This window comes from Vicia villosa, linkage group LG1 (genome assembly GCF_029867415.1).
Source record: "Vicia villosa cultivar HV-30 ecotype Madison, WI linkage group LG1, Vvil1.0, whole genome shotgun sequence".
Lineage (NCBI taxonomy): Eukaryota > Viridiplantae > Streptophyta > Magnoliopsida > Fabales > Fabaceae > Vicia > Vicia villosa.
In genome coordinates this window covers 92205125-92225230 of record NC_081180.1, presented here as the reverse complement: position 1 = coordinate 92225230, position 20106 = coordinate 92205125, and the positions used below count along the sequence as shown (strand labels likewise).

Below are 20106 nucleotides of genomic sequence, written 5' to 3'. Positions count from 1 at the left end.
ATTAACTATAACTATCTAATTTTCCAGAAAACACGAAGAACACATAAAACCTAATTTTAAAATTAAATGATGAATACGATGAATAAATGAATGGTGATAGAGCGTTTTTAATCCTCTGATGATGCTAAACAAACTGTTATCGAGATATATGAGAAAGAATACTTGAATAAGTGGGTTAGAGTTTGAAAAAATACCTCTGAAAATGGAGGTCGTGAGGATGATGAGGAACACTCGGGCTTGTGTGAGTGATCCTAAAAGCTTCCTGGGGACTCAGTGATGCTAACTGAATACTTATTATGACTTGAATCTCTCTGAATCGTCCAACTCGACTCCTTCAAACTGAGCTTCAAGTGAACATGGAGGTTGATGAATTTGTTGTTACAGATGTGCTGCAGGCATCTGAATAGCTTCACTACACCTCTAGGAACCTGTTGATGTGCTTAGATTGGCTTGACACCTTCTGAATTCTTCTACAGACCTCCAATTGCTAATCTCTAAAGTGAGAGTGACTATTGTGTTACTCCACTTACAAAAGTGATGCAGGTGCTTGGATCACCTCTAATGAACCCCTTTGAGATGTTAGAATGCTTACTTTTCAAAGAAGAGCTCTGGTTTGAAGAAATCGATTCTTCTTGCCAAAGAACTTTGAAAAACCATAAGCATGAGGGAGAGAAAGAGAAAGCAAGAATTAGAGTTGCTTTGGTGTGAATTGTATGGAGGATAGCACTTGTATTTATAGGCAAATAGTTCAGTATAGTTGCAGAGGAGTGAGCTTGCTTAGTGAAGTCATTTTGGTTTCTTAAGCATGAAGAAAATTTGAAAATATCACATATGCAATGATGAATTTTCGGGCTAGCTTCCTCAACCATTGATCTTGTATGATCCTAGGGGACAATTCTGATGCAGAGGAGAGTTCTAATTGGCCTAGAAGAAGATTCCTTGATGATTCACCAATATTCCATTTTGTAATGATTACTTAATCACATGGCATTGAATTTTTAAATATTCTTCAATCTCCTTGCAATGATGCATTTGATCCTCTCCTATCTTCTATGATGTTTCTGAAGTTTAGAGGCATCAATTAGTGTAGACAATTGCATAAAATTGCAAGTTTCAAAATTTGGCATGACTTATAATTTCACTTCATGAGGCCAACTTTGAACAAGCATAATTCTTAGCTCAAAATGAATTTGGAGAAGGTTGAGCACAATTTGGAAAGCCCTTAACATATAATTCAATTCATTAGTTTGGTGTTTGCCCAAAATCTTTAGGGAAATTAGTGAAAAAGTCCCATAAAGTTTGAAGAAAACTAGGGTTTTCTTGCAAGTTTTGTGAAGGCAGTCACTTTGAAGCTCCATATCTCTTTAATGGTTGATTTTTAGCCAAAACATTATATGTGACAAAGTTGTTCATTGGATCAAAATCTACAACTTTCATGTTGAAAGTTTTTTTCAGTTTGTAGGTGAAATTTTGAGATATTCCCTTCCAAAGTTTGCCAAAAACCACTTGAAAACACAGAAAATTTTCTAAGTATGAAAAGTCAAACTTTGACTTTTTTATTCTTGATTGATTTTCTTGATTTTTCTTGATCAAATGACTTCAAATATCATATATTGATGATTTATTACTTCAAAAATCATGGTTGACCAGAATTTCCAAAAAGTCAAAGGTGATCTTGTACAGTTGACTTTTTCCAGATGAAGTGAATTCTTGGACTTTTGTGATGAATCAAACTCTCCTCTTCAAATGAATGATGTGAATGGATTATATTGAGGTAATAGAAGCTCTTGAGTCATGCTTTGAGTTTTGGATCCATGTCCTGATTAAAAAGTCAACTAATTTGGTGAATTAGGTCAAAAACCCTAATTGTCGACCAGATGAAATTGATGACTGTAGGCCTTGGATTGAAGTGTAATGCCTTATGGATATTGTCATATGAACTAATTGAAGATGATTGAAGCTTTTGAGTGATGCCCTGAGGCTTTCTAGGCTTTCCCAAATGTGATCCCTGATTTTAGTCCTTGATGGGCTCAAAACCCTAGACTGGTGAAGTAAGCAAACCTGAGTCCAGGTAATGGGTATCTAATCAATCATAGGTGAATAGAATGAAGTTTTTGAGTCCCATGGTTGTGTTAGAAACCATCCCTTTTATTGATTGATCCTTTGCCTGAGCTCTTTTGTTCCTGAACACCCCTGACTAGGTATCAGATGAATAAGTGACAACTCTGAGTATCTGTTTTGACTTTGATGAAAAGTTTTGGAGGTGTGACATCTCAGGGGGGGTCAAAATTAGGGTATGACACTACTCTGGCATACCTATACCAGAAGCTGAATGAGGCCTCCAACTAGAGGACGAGGCAGTTGACCGGATTCTGCACACTACTTACGGTACGTTTCATTTTAATTGTTTCGTATTTATTTTGTTTCGTATTTATTTTTAATACATTATCGTTTGTGTTTCAGAGCTGGATCATCTCTTACTTCTCCCGCATCCACGGCTTCCACATTGATCCTGAGTACGATGACGCCATGCCCAGGGCCGCCAGATACGTTTTCTAGAGGGGGAACAATGCAGTGGGACCATACCGTGGGTACCTGGACCGCACGATGCACGATGACGTGACTTGGAGGCCATTCAGTGACTACACTCATGTTGTCCCCATTTGACGACATATCTTTATATTCTAGCTGGTTGGCATGCGGGACCACTACCATGGTGCGGTATCTCCCTGAGTGGTGCATGCGATAGTTTGGGTATGTGCAGCTCACTGGCATATTTGAAGATTGGGAGCGTCATGTGGTACCGGAGGGGTACGTCACATGGTTCTACCGGGTGTCACATCCTCTGCTGAAACCCGATGCTCCCTGCGCTCCTAGGCCAACACACGAGGAGATCCTGGAGAACTAGCAGGCCGAGGATGACCACGCCATTGATCTCTTGCCGATCTGCCAGTGGATAGAGATGCTTGGACGGGACGCGTTGGATCAAGGTGTCGTTCATCAGGGCGGTCCAGAGGCTGTCGCCGTGATGGAGATGATCGTCACTGATGCGGGCCGTGCGCCGGCGTATAGGCGGCAGAGGAGGTCCCAGGGAGAGAGGGTTAGGCATACCCAGTAGGAGTCCGGGTTTTTTTTTTTTTGGATGGTATCTTTCGCACACTATTACTATTTGGATCGGCTTGTATATATTTTCTGGATTTGATTTATCATATTAGTATTTTCTGTTTATATGTCGCTTATTTTATTTGGCGTTGCAGTTTAATTAAAAATACGAGACTGTTTCGAAAAACATAAAAAAAAAGACACAGTTTCTGCATAATTCGGAAGTGCATTTCCGAAACTCCCCAAAATCTGAAAAAAGGTGTTTTCGAAAGTACATCTCCGAAAACACCCTCCATTTGGTGTTTTCGGAGATGCACTTCCGAAGTCTGAGAAAATTTAAAAAAAAAAAAACTTCGGAAATGCATTTCCGAAGCAGGGGTAAAATGGAGTTTTCGCTAGGGGCGACCCCATAGGGAGGTGGGTAAAGAAATTTTCTAAAATTTTCGCCGAATATTTTAATAACTTCAAACTTTGTGCGGCCTAAAAATGATGACATTCACCAGATCATATATAAAGTAGGTTAGGGGATACCTCTTGGTGTTGATGTGCCTGTTTGCGAAGCACTCTTCCCACACTATTATATTCTGTCACACTTCGAGAATCCTAAGGCATAGTTTTTTCCTAATGAGGATAACTGGAATGAACTAGAGAAGACGCGTGTATTGAAGATTCAATAACTCTTCTGTGTTTTTCGTAAAACCGCTTATGATGAAAGGAAAACAAATGAAGTTAAGATAAAAGGATTAGTATATAGATACTCTGTATTTATTGATCGGTTCAAACTATGAGGATATGATTGAAATCTCATGTTTGTTATATTCTTTAATAAATTGTTTATTCTTGATTATTTGTTTGCTAACTTTTGTAACTCTCTGTGTTGACAACATGGCCAAGAATAGTAACTACAAAGCATACAAGAAGAATAAATGTGTACTTGAGGCGTAGGCCGCGTACATGAAAATTGATGCCAACCAAACCAGTCTTCCCGCAAACATACATGAAATATCAGAGGTCGAATAGGGTGATTGAGTCTCAACTCAAATTTAATAAAAACACCTCAAAATTATCCTTAAAATGTTTTAATTTTAAAGGGTAATTTCAATTTTTCAAGAGAAAGGTTAGCAGACTAGAATCCGCTGATTGTTTGATTGTTAGGATATAGAATTTGGTTTGATGTCTTACCCTTATGCAAAACTTATGTGTATTTCAAATAATAATTAGGTTGAATATTTATCAAGACTTTGCTCTTTGAAGTTGTTGGGAATGACCCTTCAATGTTTAAACTTATTGTTTGTATACTCTTTTGTTTCACTAATAGTTGAAGCAGTTCCTGTCAACCACAAAAAACAAAAGTTATAAGTATCACTAACAGACTGATTTGTAGGTCTAATCATATAGAAAACTCTAATTTTTTAGTTTGGATGCATGCATATTCCATTATCACAAACCAGTGATTGTAGACATTCAACGTCAAGAATTGATTATTTCTCTAAATAATCGGTTGTTTTGACAACTGAAATATAATGCTATAACTGTAGTAGGTAAGGATACTTAAAATCTAAGAGAGAAACTTTGTCAATCCAAAATATGTGCTTGTGTTTCAAAGGCTGATGCCTCTTATTTTAAAAAATTAATTTTTAGTAAATTAACTATAATTAAAAGTGAATTGAATATAAAGTGATTTGAATTTAAATGTTTCAAATAAGAATTTTCTAAAAATAAAATCAATTTAATTCCGGAACATGTTCTATGTTAAACAGATTGTTCTGTTTCAGAAGGAGCTGTACTATTTCTTACTTTGTTTTTCATTGCAGAAGTTGTGTATATATCTCTTTTAATATTAATTGATGAATATGTAGTTATTTACACAAAAAAAGGACGACCATTTTTTTCCGATATTTACACGCTACTACTAGATAACTTGACTAGAACAAGCCTTACTGTACAACAAAAACAATGGCATTGCCAATTCAGGATATGTTTCGACCACGGTCCTCGAATCCGTTACGCAGAATCGGACCTTCTGTATCTATGGTCACATAGCAAGAGAAGGGATTCTGAATGAGGATGTTGGATATCAAGATCCATCCCCTACAACAAATATACACAAACTAGATGGATTTAGTTTTTCTCCATAAATCTGAGGAGGTGTTGTTCAAATTATGAACATTGAGTACATGTTTTACCTGTCGCATCTGATTATTGATTGGCATGGACTCGTGGTATGTGTTCGGGATTATAGGCTCCTGAGTAAAATGTTCATGACATGTTATGCAAAGTAGTGTATTCTAAATAAAATGAACCTAATGACTGGAAAGATTAACACCTGCGCTAGTTGAGTACCGCAAGGAGAGCTCTGTTGGTTAGAAAAGAAGTTTGGCGGTGGAAACAGGTTAGTATCAGATTGATGGTCCAACACAAGATCAGGCTGTTCATACATACATTGAACCATTTGATTGGCTTCAAAACCGAATAAGTCCTATAACACAGATGAGAAAATCAACATTTTTATAAGAACTGATGAGTATTAAGCTTTTCATGATCTCTATATCTAATCAAATATGAATATAAAATCACAACAACATAATACCATATCAAATAAATAATAAATGCTTACCTGCAAAAGGGGATTTGGTGTCCCGGTTTGAGGGGAAACATATGGAGATGCGGGGCTTGAAATGCAGAGAACAGTATTTGGAGGAGGTTCTACGTTTAAAATCCTATCTAAATTAGTTTGATTGTTATAGTTCATCGTTGTTTGCCACCTATTTGGTGTAGCGATCCTGACAATTTCTCCACTTACTCTGTTACTTTCACCCTGATTCTCAGTTGCATGTCCATTCGGAAAGATCTCTGCGGGCTCACTTTCTGAAGCATCTACATGAATACTATTTGAGGTGATAACATGAACTTCATCACCTTTCAATGTCAAGATTTTCTGCACTCCTTCCATCACTTCATCAAGTTGCTTTGCGGCAAATTGATAAGCCTCCACGGATTCAGAAGCTCTTGCTGATAAATTGACAAGTCTGTGACACAAATCTTTGTAATAGCTTGCTACAACCATCTTAGGGTTATCTTGCATCTGACATTGCTTAAGCTCCCTGCTATTTCCCAATCTTGCATCTTTGGTCCATCTCTTCAAGATGTATCGAGATGGAACTACTTTAATGTTTCTATTATCAAGAACTTTCAGTGCGTGGCTACACAGAAAACCAACATGCTCAAACTTCATACAACTGCAGACAACTGTATCATCAAAAGAATTGAAGGTGACACTGTATTGTCTTGCATGGCCAAATGTATTCACTTTATATTCAAACAAAGATCCATCTTTGTTATGTAGATTGACAAGATCATTCAAAGACTTCTCATATCTTTGCTGAAATACTTCAAATGCTCTTGGAGTATAGGCAACACTTGCATGTTTCAACATAACAACATTACCCATTAGTTTCGGAAAACATCTCTTCATTTCATCACTAGCTTCTATTTCTTTATAGCGTTGCTCATCTACAACCCTTTCAAAATGGTTAAAAAATTGAACTACATCAAGGTCGGGATTTAGATGATTTCTAAACTTAAGAGACAAAGTCTCACCTAAATGAAAGCCTTTGATATCTACAAAATATGTATTCTGACCAAAGAAAACAGCCCATTTCTCCCTTTCTCTATACATCCATCTCAACCATTCATTTTGATGAAGATTATATTTATCCAGCATAGCCTCCCAAGCATGAGTAAAATCTTCCTCATTCTTGGGACCATATATACAACACTTTAGATCATTTGCAAAGGATTTAGCATCTTTAACGAAATGGCTGAGGTGTTTCACAGTATTCTCATACATCTGCCATACACATGTATACTGCTTTGTTTCGGGTAAAACAGTATTGACAGCTTCGATGATTGCAGCATCTTGTTCTGTGATGATGGCCTTTGGTTTTTTCCCAGACATTGTGCCAATAAAAGTTCGTAATAGCCAATTAAATGATTCAACAGTCTCATCATACAAAAAAGCAGCAGCAAATATTAACACTTGTTTATGATGATTAACACCTAAAAACTGTACAAATGGCCGAAGAGCTTTGTTTGTTCTGCAAGTTGTATCCAAACAAACAACATCCCCGAAATGATCGTAATCTACCACCATATTATCATCAGCCCAGAATATATTGCTTACCTTGTCTTCAGCATCAAGCTGTAGGGCATAAAAAAATGTTGGATTTTCAAAGTGTTGTCTTTGAAAATAACCCAGCAAACGCCCTGCTTCTCCTTTAGCCATATCTCTTCCCCTTACAGAATGAAGGTAATTGTCATAATTCACGGAAAGTTGATCAAGAGAATCACGTGCACCTAATTTTTTATTCATCATCTTTAATGCCGACCTAGATTTTGGCCCCAAACTATCATATGAGTCAATAACCTCCACAGCTTGAGCAACATTAATTTCATTTTGCAAGTCTAGTAATAACATGTTAGCATTGCTAGGATTTACATCATCGTGATTATGTTGTGCTTCAAAATGGGTGACATGGTATTTTCCATCTGATTGACGAGTGATGATCATGTGTGCCAAACAGCCAGTTCTAGTTTCCTTTCGATGCTTCTTCACATTACAATCTCTTCTATCAGTCCTACGATATCCCTCTTTGGAACACGTAAATTTTCTAGAAACCACCATGCCATGTACCTTACTCCTATTTATCCAATCTTTTCTAACATTGAAACCCATCAATTTGGCATACTTGTTATAACTTCTATACGCATGTTCATCAGATTCAAATACCGTACCAATTCCCAATATTGTGCTGCTGCAGAATGCATTTGCTGAAGTGAGACCAGATTGAGAGCCATTAGCATGAACAATGCTTGGGCTGCAACAGTTCTGCTCCACATTCAAGTCCAAATTATTCGAAGTTTCAAGTCCAACTTCATTGTTTTCTTCACGCATGTTACCTAACTCGCTATGATCACCATCCATGAAAAACCTTCACCCAATTGAAAGAAATAATCAAGATAATTTAATTCACTCAGTTGACAGAAAAAAAATCACATTTGGAAGAAGAAAAAAAACAATTTTCAAACCCACAATGATTCTTTTTAAACCCAGATAGCTACATTTTGCATGGACAATAATATGCTAAAAAATCACACAAAAAATCCATTTTTTTTTTAAATTGCATTAAAAAAACACTCATTTTGATTCAACCTAACAACTCTTACCAAAATTAACTGAGACAAAGGGGAACTATGAAATTGATCACTGGGTGGAAATTGTGGTCAGAATTTGAGAGCGTGATGCAATGGAAGGAACAAAGTATCATGCAGTGGACGCACGACACTGTCCATTGTCTCTGGGTTTGGTGCGTTATAGCCGATACGAAGTAATTGATGAACCGCGACGTTGTAGTGTATCGTTCTTTGAATTTGAATTGAGGTAACAAAATTGCATTATTTGAAGCCCTCTCCTTCAATTCAAGAAAGGTGATCGGTGAGAATAAAAGAAGGGAGTAGTAATTCTGAAAACCCTAACATTGTGTAGAAGATAATTCGGTGTTTCTTTGAAGGTGTGTTAAAACGCATAGTTTCAATTTTATTATTTGTTTTAACTCTTTTTTTTCATTAAATTTTTTTTAGTTTATTATCATTAGTATAGTTCGGTTTTGGGGTCACTTCTGACATCAAATGATTTCAGTCCGGCTTTGACTAACATGCATAAGGATTTTTTTTATGCACCATGCATAAGCCTACATAAGCCATTGGATCATGTTTTTGATCCACTATTGAGTATTGAGTATTGAGTGGTGAGTATTGAGTATTGAGTAATAACAATTGATGTCTAGAATTTGATCCAATGATCCAAGGGTCCATAATAATCTATGCATGGTGCATAGATTTTTATCTATGCACGGTAACTGCACCCGTTTCAGCCCCTTCCCGATCGTAGTTGCGGAGGATCAAACTATGGTCCTCCCTACCAAATTCAGCGACAATCACCACTGACTCAACTAACGATTGGTAGTTCAAATCCACAATTTTGTATATAATATCTATCATATTAGAAAAATTTGAAGTTCTTGAAATGACCTATCTACCCTGCTGCTCAACAATGCCTCCACGTGGATGTCTTCCTCATTCTTCTTTGTCTTTCCTTTATTTCCCACATGTTTTATCTCATTCATTGCAAAGTTGATGGTTGGAAAGAATAAACAATATTATATTAATTAACTTTTTGATAGAAACAATACAGATCTCTCTTCCTCTTATTTCTTCTCTTTCATTCTATTTCTTAAATTTTCAACTTTTTCTCTTTCACTCTTTTTTTTCTCAGGTCCTCTCTCTTCCTTCATTTTTCTCAAATATGTTCTCAGCTATTTTATCAATTTTTTGTTTAAATTTACTCATCTTTATTTAACGATATCTCATTACATCTTTTTTTCCAGGTCTTATTTCATTGTTTAGAAGCTTATTTTGTTCTACTTCAGGTATGGTTTTATGGTTTCTTTTATTTCGTTTAATGATGCTCAAAGTTCTTCAAGTTATGTTTTTAGTATAAATTTCATGATTTGTACTATTTTATCCATCTCTACTTAGATCTACGAAACTTTGGCGACGACTATGGCGTTTTCGGCAATTTTACGGTGGTAGGCGTTTTGACAGTGGTAGATCTGTTGCAGCGACAACATGTTTCCGACGACGAGCATGGTGGTGGTTGGATTCAAAATGCTTTATGTGTGATTTCTTCAGTTTAGATTTTGTTATTAATTTATTCCCCTTAAACCCTTAGTTGGAGCTAAGTTTCTTGTGAATGTGAAATTTATACTTTGTTGGTAAGAAAGTTGATAAATAAGTGTTGCTGCCAAATTAAATAATATGTGATAATATGAAGAAATATTTTAATTTGTAATAATTTTTTATTGTATTTAAAGATGCTTTGTTATGTTAACCATAAATTTTTTTAGTTGTCAAAAACTGATAAAGGCTTCAATTTTAACAAGAAAGCGGAGAAAATCTAAATAGATTTCACTATAGAACTTCAATTTTAACGGAGAAAGTCTAAGCTTAAATTTTTTGAGTTATCATAAAAACGGATAAAAGCTTCAATTTTTATTATTTTGGATCCTTTATATTATTACCATACAATCATTATTATAATATTGATAAAATTTATTATTCTTTATGAAATTATAGTTATCTTTCTCTCATAATAACTTCAACATTTTTATATGATAAATTAATGGGAAAAGCTAACATGTGCCCTAAGGGCACAAGTTAATGAGATATTTATAGAAATATTTTCTTGGAACGCGTGCATTCAATGTATCGAAAATTTAAAAATGACTTTATTGCATTTAATTACTTTTAATTTTTTCTAATTATAGTATCCTTAACATGTGCCATAAGGGCACATGTTAGCATGACCCTAAATTAATTTAAAAATTGGTATATATAAATGAATAACATGAACTTCAATATATTGAAATAAAATTATAATTTACTTTATTATAAAATTAATAAAATTATTTTTTTTATAAATAAATAGTAAAACGATAAACTTCAATTAATAGAATTTACATGTAGTTAATTTGTAATATTATAGTAACTATTTTATATTAATACATTAAAGTCTATTTATTATGAAATAATTTACGAAAAAAATTGTAAATATGCTTTATTAAGAATAAATTTCAGGTGATAGTATCGTATTGATACATTAAATTTTTTTTTGTTAGATTAAATTATGGGAATAAAACAATGTATTGCATATTAAAATGATTTTTTAAATTATGAGAATATATTTTAACTAAGTTAAATATAACTCTCGCATGTTTTTTTATAATATTAAAACAATATTATACTTGTAAAAAAAATTATAAATAGTAAGTTTTAAAGAAAAAAATATATAGAATGATTGTATAAATATTAAGTGTAATTGGACAATTCTATATGAACCAAAATATTAAGTGTGATTGGACAAATATATTAAGTGTCATTTACCTTCCCAAAACAACATTAAAGATTATATCATAACCATTGTCACTCAATTGACTGATAGATAAGAGGTTATGTGTTAATCCTTCTACAAGAAGTACATTAGAAATGGAAGGAGAGTTACCAGACTTTATAGTTCCAGAGCCAATTATCTTGCCCTTCTGATCTCCTCCAAACTTGACTTCTCCTCCAGACTTAAGCACCAGGTCTTGGAACATAGACCTTCTTCCTGTCATGTGTCGTGAGCATCCAGAGTCCAGGTACCATGACATGTTGTGCTTTGTCCTTTTTGCAGTCAAGGATATCTGCAATAGGAATAATCTTATCCTTAGGTACCCACATCTTTTTGGGTCCTTTCTTGTTAGTTTTTCTCAAGTTCTGATTGAACTTGGGTTTAACATTGTAAGTAATAGGAGGAACAGCATGATAATTTTTAATGTGAGTTTCATGATATTTCCTAGGTTGTGTCACATGCTTTTTGGTGTGTGTTATGTGAAAACTTTGAGCATGTGAAGTGTGCCTAATATCATGGGAGTGGCCATACTTGAACTGATCATACAATGGCTTGTATGTGATTTTCATTTCATCAACAGGTTCAAGTTTGTATGGGGTTTCACCCTCAAAACCAATGCCAACTCTTTTGTTTCCAGACACAGCATATATCATAGAAGCTAGCTGACTTCTGCCAATACTTCTAGATAAGAACTTCCTGAAACTTAAATCATATTCTTTCAGAATATGGTTTAGACTAGGAGTGGATTTTTCTGAATCAGAAGGAGATCCAACATTATTGGATAATTTTAAAAGTTTTTCTTTTAATTCAGAATTCTCCAACTCAAGCTTCTTTGTTTCAAATTTAAATAGCTTTTTCAGCTTTTTGTATTTGAGACTAATTTGAGACTTGAGTTCCAGAAGTTCAGTTAGACCGGAAACTAACTCATCTCTAGTAAGTTCAGAAAATACCTCTTCAGAATCTGATTCTGATGTAGATTCTGATCCGTCATCTTCTGTCGCCATCAGCGCACAGTTGGCCTGCTCATCTTCAGAGTCTGAATCATCTTCTGACTCATCCCAGGTTGCCATAAGACCTTTCTTCTTATGAAACTTCTTCTTGGGATTTTCCTTCTGAAGATTTGGACATTCATTCTTGAAGTGTCCAGGCTCATTGCATTCATAGCACATGACCTTCTTCTTGTCAAATCTTCTGTCATCAGAAGATTCTCCACGTTCAAATTTCTTTGAACTTCTGAAGCCTCTGAACTTCCTTTGCTTGGTCTTCCAGAGTTGATTTAGCCTTCTGGAGATCAAAGACAGTTCATCTTCTTCTTCAGATTCTGATTCTTCAGGATCTTCTTCTCTAGCCTGAAAAGCGTTAGTGCATTTCTTGATATTTGATTTTAATGCAATAGACTTACCTTTCTTTTGAGGCTCATTTGCGTCCAGCTCTATTTCATGACTTCTCAAGGCACTGATAAGCTCTTCCAGAGAAACTTCATTCAGATTCTTTGCAATCTTGAATGCAGTTACCATAGGACCCCATCTTCTGGGTAAGCTTCTGATGATCTTCTTTACGTGATCAGCCTTGGTGTATCCCTTGTCAAGAACTCTCAATCCAGCAGTAAGAGTTTGAAATCTTGAAAACATCTTTTCAATGTCTTCATCATCCTCCATCTTGAAGGCTTCATACTTCTGGATTAAAGCTAGAGCTTTAGTCTCCTTGACTTGAGCATTTCCTTCATGAGTCATTTTCAAGGACTCATATATGTCATAGGCCGTTTCCCTGTTAGATATCTTCTCATACTCAGCATGAGAGATAGCATTCAGCAAAACAGTTCTGCATTTATGATGATTCCTGAAAAGCTTCTTCTGATCATCATTCATTTCTTGCCTTGTCAGCTTTACGCCTCTGGCATTTACTGGATGTTTGTAACCATCCATCAGAAGATCCCATAGATCACCATCTAGACCCAGAAAGTAACTTTCCAGTTTATCTTTCCAGTATTCAAAGTTTTCACCATCAAATACTGGCGGTCTAGTATAACCATTGTTACCGTTGTATTGCTCAGCAGAGCCAGATGTAGATGCAGGTGTAGACTTTTCACTTTCATCAACCATCTTTTACTGAAGCGTTTTTCTCTTCCTGAATCTTTTCTAAACACGGTTAAGTGCTTGCACCTTAGAACCGGCGCTCTGATGCCAATTGAAGGATAGAAAAACACTTAGAAAGGGGGGGTTTGAATAAGTGTAGCTTTAAAAACTAGACAGATAAAAATAAATTGCACAGTTATTTTTATCCTGGTTCGTTGTTAACTAAACTACTCCAGTCCACCCCCGCAGAGATGATTTACCTCAACTGAGGATTTAATCCACTAATCGCACGGATTACAATGGTTCTCCACTTAGTCAGCAACTAAGTCTTCCAGAGTCTTCTGATCACACACTGATCACTCCAGGAACAACTGCTTAGATACCCTCTAAGACTTTTCTAGAGTCTACTGATCCACACGATCACTCTAGTTACAACTTGCTTAGTTCACTCCTAAGACTTCCTAGAGTATTCTGATCCACACGATCACTCTAGTTCCTTACAACTTAATGTAATTCTAAGAGTATTACAAATGCTTCTTAAAAGCGATAATCACAACTGTGATATTTCTCTTAACGTTTAAGCTTAATCTCACTAAGATATTACAAAAGCAATGTAGTGAGCTTTGATGAAGATGAAGATTCTGAGTTTAGATTTGAACAGCGTTTCAGCAAGTTTGATATGAGTTGTTTTGGTGCAGAATCGTTAACCTTGCTTCTCATCAGAACTTCATATTTATAGGCGTTGGAGAAGATGACCGTTGAGTGCATTTAATGCTCTGCGTGTTCCGTACAGCATCGCATTTAATGTTATACGCTTTTGTCAACTACCTCGAGCCTTGTTCACGCTGTGTCTACTGACGTAGCCTAGAATAGCTTATAACGTTCCTTTTGTCAGTCAGCGTAGCTTGCCACTTGTACTTTCTTCTGATCTGATGTTTGTGAATACAACGTTTGAATATCATCAGAGTCAAACAGCTTGGTGCATAGCATCTTCTGATCTTCTGACCTTGAAGTGCTTCTGAGCGTGATACCATCAGAACTTCAGTGCTTCTGTTCTCTTGTTCTTCTGATGCTTCCATAGACCCATGTTCTGATTCTGCTTCGACCATCTTCTGATGTCTTGCCAGACCATGTTCTGATGTTGCATGCTGAACCCTTTGAGACAAAGCTTCTGAGCGCTGAATTATGCGTACTCTTTATATATTTCCTGAAAGGGAAATTGCATTGGATTAGAGTACCATATTATCTTAAGCAAAATTCATATTATTGTTATCATCAAAACTAAGATAATTGATCAGAACAAATCTTGTTCTAACAGCCTCGTCCAAGCACCATCTTCAATTGGAGGTAACAAATGACCACCGGTACGTATGTTCGTTTTGTCCGCACTTTTTTGTAAGATAATCTAGGTTTTAGATCTGCATCCTCTAATATATTCACCCCGCCTCATTTTCCTGGGCTTTTACAAGCGCGAAAAATTAACATAAAAATTTGCAATTTGTAGGATTAAAAAAGCAATACCAGCGGGCACTCTCCGTCTCACATTTATTTTTTTACAGGGCAGGACAAGATTTTAGATAGGGGTGGCAAAACGGGTCCGACCCGCGGGAAAAATCCGTTTTGCCCGCACTATTTCGCGGGATAAGGCAAGGTTTTAGGCTCGCTCTCTTTAATGTGCCCGTCACGCCCCACCCCGTTTTTTTCGGACTTTTGCGGGGATAAATTTTTTCATACAATTTTACTATTTTAAAACTTAATAGGTTTAATTACTGCAGACCTTCCCGGTCCCGCCCTCACTTTTTTGCGGGACGGGGTAAGGTTTTAGACCCGCACTCTTAAATATGTCTGCTCCGCCCCACCCCGTTTTTTCGTGGGCTCTTTTGGAACGGACATGGTTTTAGATCCATTACAATACTGATATTTATAACTTGAAAGTACATCAAATAGATGTTAAAAACACCTTTTTTTAAATGGTGATTTGGAAAAAGAAATTTATATGGACCAATCGAAAGGGTTTTGTTATTCATGGGAAAGAAAACAAATTCTGTAAGTTAAATAAATCTTTATATGTTCTAAAGCAAGCACCGAAGAAAAGACATGAAAACTTTGATAATTTAATAATATCTAATGGTTACAAAGGGAGTGAACTTAACAAATGTTTTTATTTCAAATATGAAAATAGCATTTCAACTATCATATGTATCTTTGTGTACGACTTACTCATTTTCGCATTAATCATACATCTTGTGAACACTGTGAAATCACTATTGTGCAACGACTTTGATATGAAAGACATCGAAGAAGAAAATGTGACTTTTGAAATCATGATCACTGTATTCAAGAATGGAATATATTTGGATCAATCTCATTATATGGAGAAGATCTTAAAGAAATATAATTACTTTAACCGTAAACCTGCTTACACACCCTGCCATCCTAATGCAAAACTATCTAAGAACACTTATGACAATGTTAGATAAGCTGAGTACGCGAGCATCATTTGTTAAGAATCAAGTGTGAGGAAGAAGTCTCACATTGATTAGAAAATAGAAGATTTAACACTTTATAAGTGAGAGAACCCACACACCTATCACCTTAAAGTTTTAGGTGAATATTGGCGTGTCTCTCACAAAGATGTGTCTCAATTGTAAAATGTTCTCTCGTGTTGATCCCCGAATTGTCTCCAACAGTGATATCATGAATCTTTGATTTCGAGTGAAGTCATAGGAGAAAGCGAATTAATCCGCAATTCGATATATGACGTATTTTCAAAATCATAAAAGGCATCAACAAACAACTCCAAGGCTAATAATGCTTTCCAGCTGTTAATTTTTTATAATATGATGAAAATGTTGATTCTAAAATTAAAATATAAAAAAAAAAAATCTAAAAGGCATCAACAGTGACTTGTCGAATATGAAATTACCCAAGAGTTGAATGATTCCCATTTTGTTGTTTCTTGTAGGCAAATAGGAATATTATACTTGTTCGCAGTTCATTTTTTTATAGCACTACATCGGTTCTCGCTACTCTAATTATAAAAACAAACCATAGCAAAACAGAAGGATTACTTACTTAGCATTAGCAACAACTAAGCAAAGTGAAAAATGGAAGTCACCAACAAATACATAGTGATAAAGAATCACATAGAAGATGCACCAAAAGAGTCACATTTTGAGATCAAAACTGAGCCTTTTGCTCTTTCTTTGGAGCCAGGTTCTGATAATGTCATAGTCAAGAATTTGCACATCTCTATTGATCCATATCTTATTAACCGCATGAAAAGCTACAGCCCTTCACACAAAGCTATAAGCATTACAACTCCCGTAACTCCCGGCAAGGTACTCATTTTTTTTTTTGCTGAAAATTGCTGATTCAGTTGGATTCAACTGCTGTTCATTCAACTAGCTTTCATTTATATTTGTTTCGTACGACGTTTTTTAAATGACACCGACATTCCCTCTAATTTTAAAATATGCACTACGCATCCATTCGCTCACATATACCAATGGAAAGTTTTAGTGACAAATAAATAATCATTCATACCTATAGTTTTTGGCTGTCACTAAAAACTAGACCTGGTCTGATTTTTAAAACATTGTTTTCCTGTTTTTGGAATTTTTGTAGGCTGTTGATGCTATTATTATTGCAAAGGTTGTGACATCTGGGAATGCTAAGTTTGAAAAAGATGATATAGTTTTGGGAGTATTCACTTGGGCTGAGTACAGTGTGGTTAAGGAAGAAAACATAATAAGAAAATTAGAGTCTTCTGAATTTCCACTCACTTATCATCTCGGAATCCTTGGTAATCACTAAACTACTATTCTTTTCTGGTTTTTACACACTGTCATAAAGTTGAGACAGTAAGAAGAAAAATGCTTCTTTGATTGGTTTATACTAAATTTTGAAAGAACTCAAAATATTTTTGTAGGATTTAGTGGGTTGTCAGCTTATGCGGGATAATTTTTTGAAATTTGCAAACCTCAAAAGGGTGAAAAGGTATTTGTTTCAGCAGCATCTGGATCTGTTGGAAATATTGTAGGACAATATGCAAAACTCTTGGGTTGTTATGTTGTTGGTTGTGCTGGGAGTCAAAAAAAGGTGAGCCTAGCTTATTATAGGATCCTTTAGAATTTGATTTGGGCTTTAATCGAAATTACTAATCCATAAACGATTTATCTCAGGTCGCATTACTCAAAGAAAAACTAGGATTTGATGATGCCTTTAACTACAAGGAAGAAAACGATCTAAACTCTACTCTTAAAAGGTTTGTAAGAAAATAAAAGTAGTTTTTCAATGACATGTTAGTGTCATATTCATTTGTATCGTCTGAGTGTCTGACACTAACACATGTAACTGAACATATATTTTATCTAAAGTGTCACCGCTACATAAATAAGTTATATTAATAAGATTGAATGGGCGACGTTCAATGCTAGGAATATTTCATGAGATTTAAGTCCTTTTGATGAACTTTTTTGTTTTAATTATAGGTACTTTCCGGATGGAATTGACATATATTTTGACAATGTTGGAGGGGAAATGCTAGAAGCAGCAGTTGCTAACATGAAAGCATTTGGTAGAGTATCTGTTTGTGGTGTAATCTCTGAGTATACTGATGTTGACAAGAGAGCATCACCAAATATGATGGATGTTGTGTATAAGAGAATCACCATCAAAGGATTTTTGGCTACTGATTTTTTTGATGTTTTTGCTGAATTTTCTGCTAAAACAATGGATTATCTTCGCAATGGTCAGTTAGAGGTGATTGAAGACAAGTCATTTGGTGTAGAGAGCATCCCTTCTGCATTTGTTGGGCTTTTCAATGGAGATAACGTTGGAAAGAAAATTGTAGATTTAGCAGAAGAGTGATTAGTAAGAGAGGATAATATGTTACTATTTTTTCATGAACTTTATCTTTTAGGAATAAGATTGTTTTATTCAAAGTTGCAATATGTCATACATTACTCAGGAAGGAAAATTACAACTTTCTTTATTTCATAGCAAAGATTACATTTTGTGACACAATAATATCTCCAAAATCACCATACTAGAAAGGTGTAGCATCTCTTAACCTTTTATTCTTCGCATCACCATGCTCTAATTCAGAACTGTAAATGAAGAAAAATAAACATCATATTCATTAAAATTAACAAACAAACAAAAAAAGCTTGGAGAACAATATGCAATAATAAATAACAAGAAGTTATGTGATTATTAATTACCGCAACCAAAAGATGGAAGGTTACACTGAGAAGTAAGTTGAGAAGCGATTCTGAGAGTGTTACATAGACAATCACGGTTGGTTGCTTGAAGTGCAGAGCAGCAATCAGCATTTGGGTTAGTGTTGGATGCACCAGGCACAACAAATGGTGCACAAACATTCAGATTGGTCAGCTGAACTGGACAACTGTTACTTTGTGCCTCACCCATTTTCACATGAGTTCCTAATGCCACAGCCAATAGTAGCATCAGTGCAACTTGACACCTCATTGAAACAATACTTGCCATAATACTTTTCTAGTTATTAAGTTTGTCTATCAAAGGTATGTGATGTATGACAAGAAATGTCCTCAATTTATAGTTAATTTCGGTATTGAAGACTTGGTTATTTTCATGAGTGACCTAACTAGAGTTTTTCGGCTCACAATATTTGTGTTGAATTTGAGAAGCCAGCATGACATTATTGGAAAGACTGAGTTCATCGAAATATCACACAAGAAAGCCCACAATATATATATATATATATATATATATATATATATATATATATATATATATATATATATATATATATATATATATATATATATATATGGAACGTATCAAGCATGATCATTTTTAAAATGGGAGATGAGAATATTAATTTTTCTCTCTTGATTAATCTAATGGTAGGTATTTGTTCATCTCATCTCTCATTTTAAAAATACTCCTACTTGATACATCCCATATATATGTAACATCTCAGACTTCTTTCAGGATTATCGACTGATTTCACAAACCAATATCGATCTTTTCAGCATGTTTTGTGCTCATTCACACGCATTCCAGAAAACTTTCCAGAAGCTCACCCATCCAAATACTACTCCAAGTCAAATCTCCTTAACTATGAAATTCTTAATTGTTAGGCCACTGAAAAGAAGATGCCTTTTTAACTATGAAGTTATTAGTTGTTAGGCTACCGAGAATAAGATGCATCTTGTTGGTATAGTTAGTACCAATCAATCCTTATAAGCCTTCATTCAACCATATAGTCTCATCCCCGCACAGCCTCAGGATCCCTTTCATTCCGATATAAATCCGGAGACCACCACTACAACACGGAAGACATACAAAAGCGCTTATTTTGGGCTTTAAAAGCGCTTTAAAGCGCTGTCAAAGCCAGCGCTGGCGTAGGTAACAAAAGCGCTTTTGAAAGCGCTCTGGTAGACCCCGCTATAAGAGCGCTTTTTCCAGAAAAGCGCTCTTGTAGACCCCCTATAAGAGCGCTTTTCTGGAAAAAGCGCTATGGTAGCTCCCCCTTATAAGAGCGCTTTTTCCAGAAAAGCGCTCTGGTATCCCCCCTATGAGAGCGCTTTTTCTAGAAAAAGCGCTCTGATAGCCCCCCCTATAAGAGTGCTTTTCCAAAAGCGCTTTCGTAGGTTGCGTATTTTTTTTATTTTTTATGCCTTTTTTTTAATCTTTAGCAGCGCTTTTTGTAACAAAGCGCTTTCGTATGTGGCCCTTTTAGAGCGCTTTTTAAAAGCGCTGTCGTTGCTAAATGAGGTATTTTAAAGTGCAGCCTATAATTTGAGCCTCCCAGTTCGACCTGTAATATTTTCGACCTGTAATATATTTTCAACCTGTAATATTTTCGACCTGTAATATATTTTCGACGATATATTTTCAACCATCGGTAGGACAATATATATATATATATAT

The 20106-nt window shown here is 35.3% G+C and overlaps 2 protein-coding genes and 1 pseudogene across 2 annotated transcripts; 1 reads left to right on the top strand and 2 right to left on the bottom strand.

The window, feature by feature from the left end:
• Positions 1-4222: 4222 nt before the first annotated feature.
• On the bottom strand, positions 4223-8671 carry LOC131643535 (protein FAR1-RELATED SEQUENCE 5-like). Its single transcript, XM_058913783.1, has 5 exons — positions 8329-8671; positions 5720-8093; positions 5429-5581; positions 5289-5348; positions 4223-5193 (listed from the first exon to the last, which is right to left on the bottom strand). The coding sequence occupies exons 2-5, from the start codon at positions 8084-8086 to the stop codon at positions 5107-5109; spliced, it is 2667 nt and encodes an 888-aa protein (XP_058769766.1). The 5' UTR covers positions 8087-8093; positions 8329-8671; the 3' UTR covers positions 4223-5106.
• Positions 8672-16215: 7544 nt separating this feature from the next.
• Positions 16216-18592, top strand: LOC131612273 (2-alkenal reductase (NADP(+)-dependent)-like; annotated as a pseudogene).
• LOC131612283 (protein MEN-8-like) lies at positions 17928-18717 on the bottom strand. The gene is made up of 2 exons (XM_058884092.1): positions 18411-18717; positions 17928-18296 (listed from the first exon to the last, which is right to left on the bottom strand). The coding sequence occupies exons 1-2, from the start codon at positions 18694-18696 to the stop codon at positions 18286-18288; spliced, it is 297 nt and encodes a 98-aa protein (XP_058740075.1). The 5' UTR covers positions 18697-18717; the 3' UTR covers positions 17928-18285.
• Between the last annotated feature and the right edge of the window lie 1389 nt (positions 18718-20106).

Bases quoted from the DNA above. Each gene is read 5' to 3' on its own strand.
- LOC131643535 (XM_058913783.1), bottom strand. From the start codon at position 8,086: ATGGATGGTGATCATAGCGAGTTAGGTAACATGCGTGAAGAAAACAAT. The intron at 5,582-5,719 runs GTAAGCATTTAT...TCTGTGTTATAG, and splicing joins CACCAAATCCCCTTTTGCAG to GACTTATTCGGTTTTGAAGC. The intron at 5,194-5,288 runs GTAAAACATGTA...TATTTGTTGTAG, and splicing joins TCAATAATCAGATGCGACAG to GGGATGGATCTTGATATCCA.
- LOC131612283 (XM_058884092.1), bottom strand. From the start codon at position 18,696: ATGGCAAGTATTGTTTCAATGAGGTGTCAAGTTGCACTGATGCTACTA.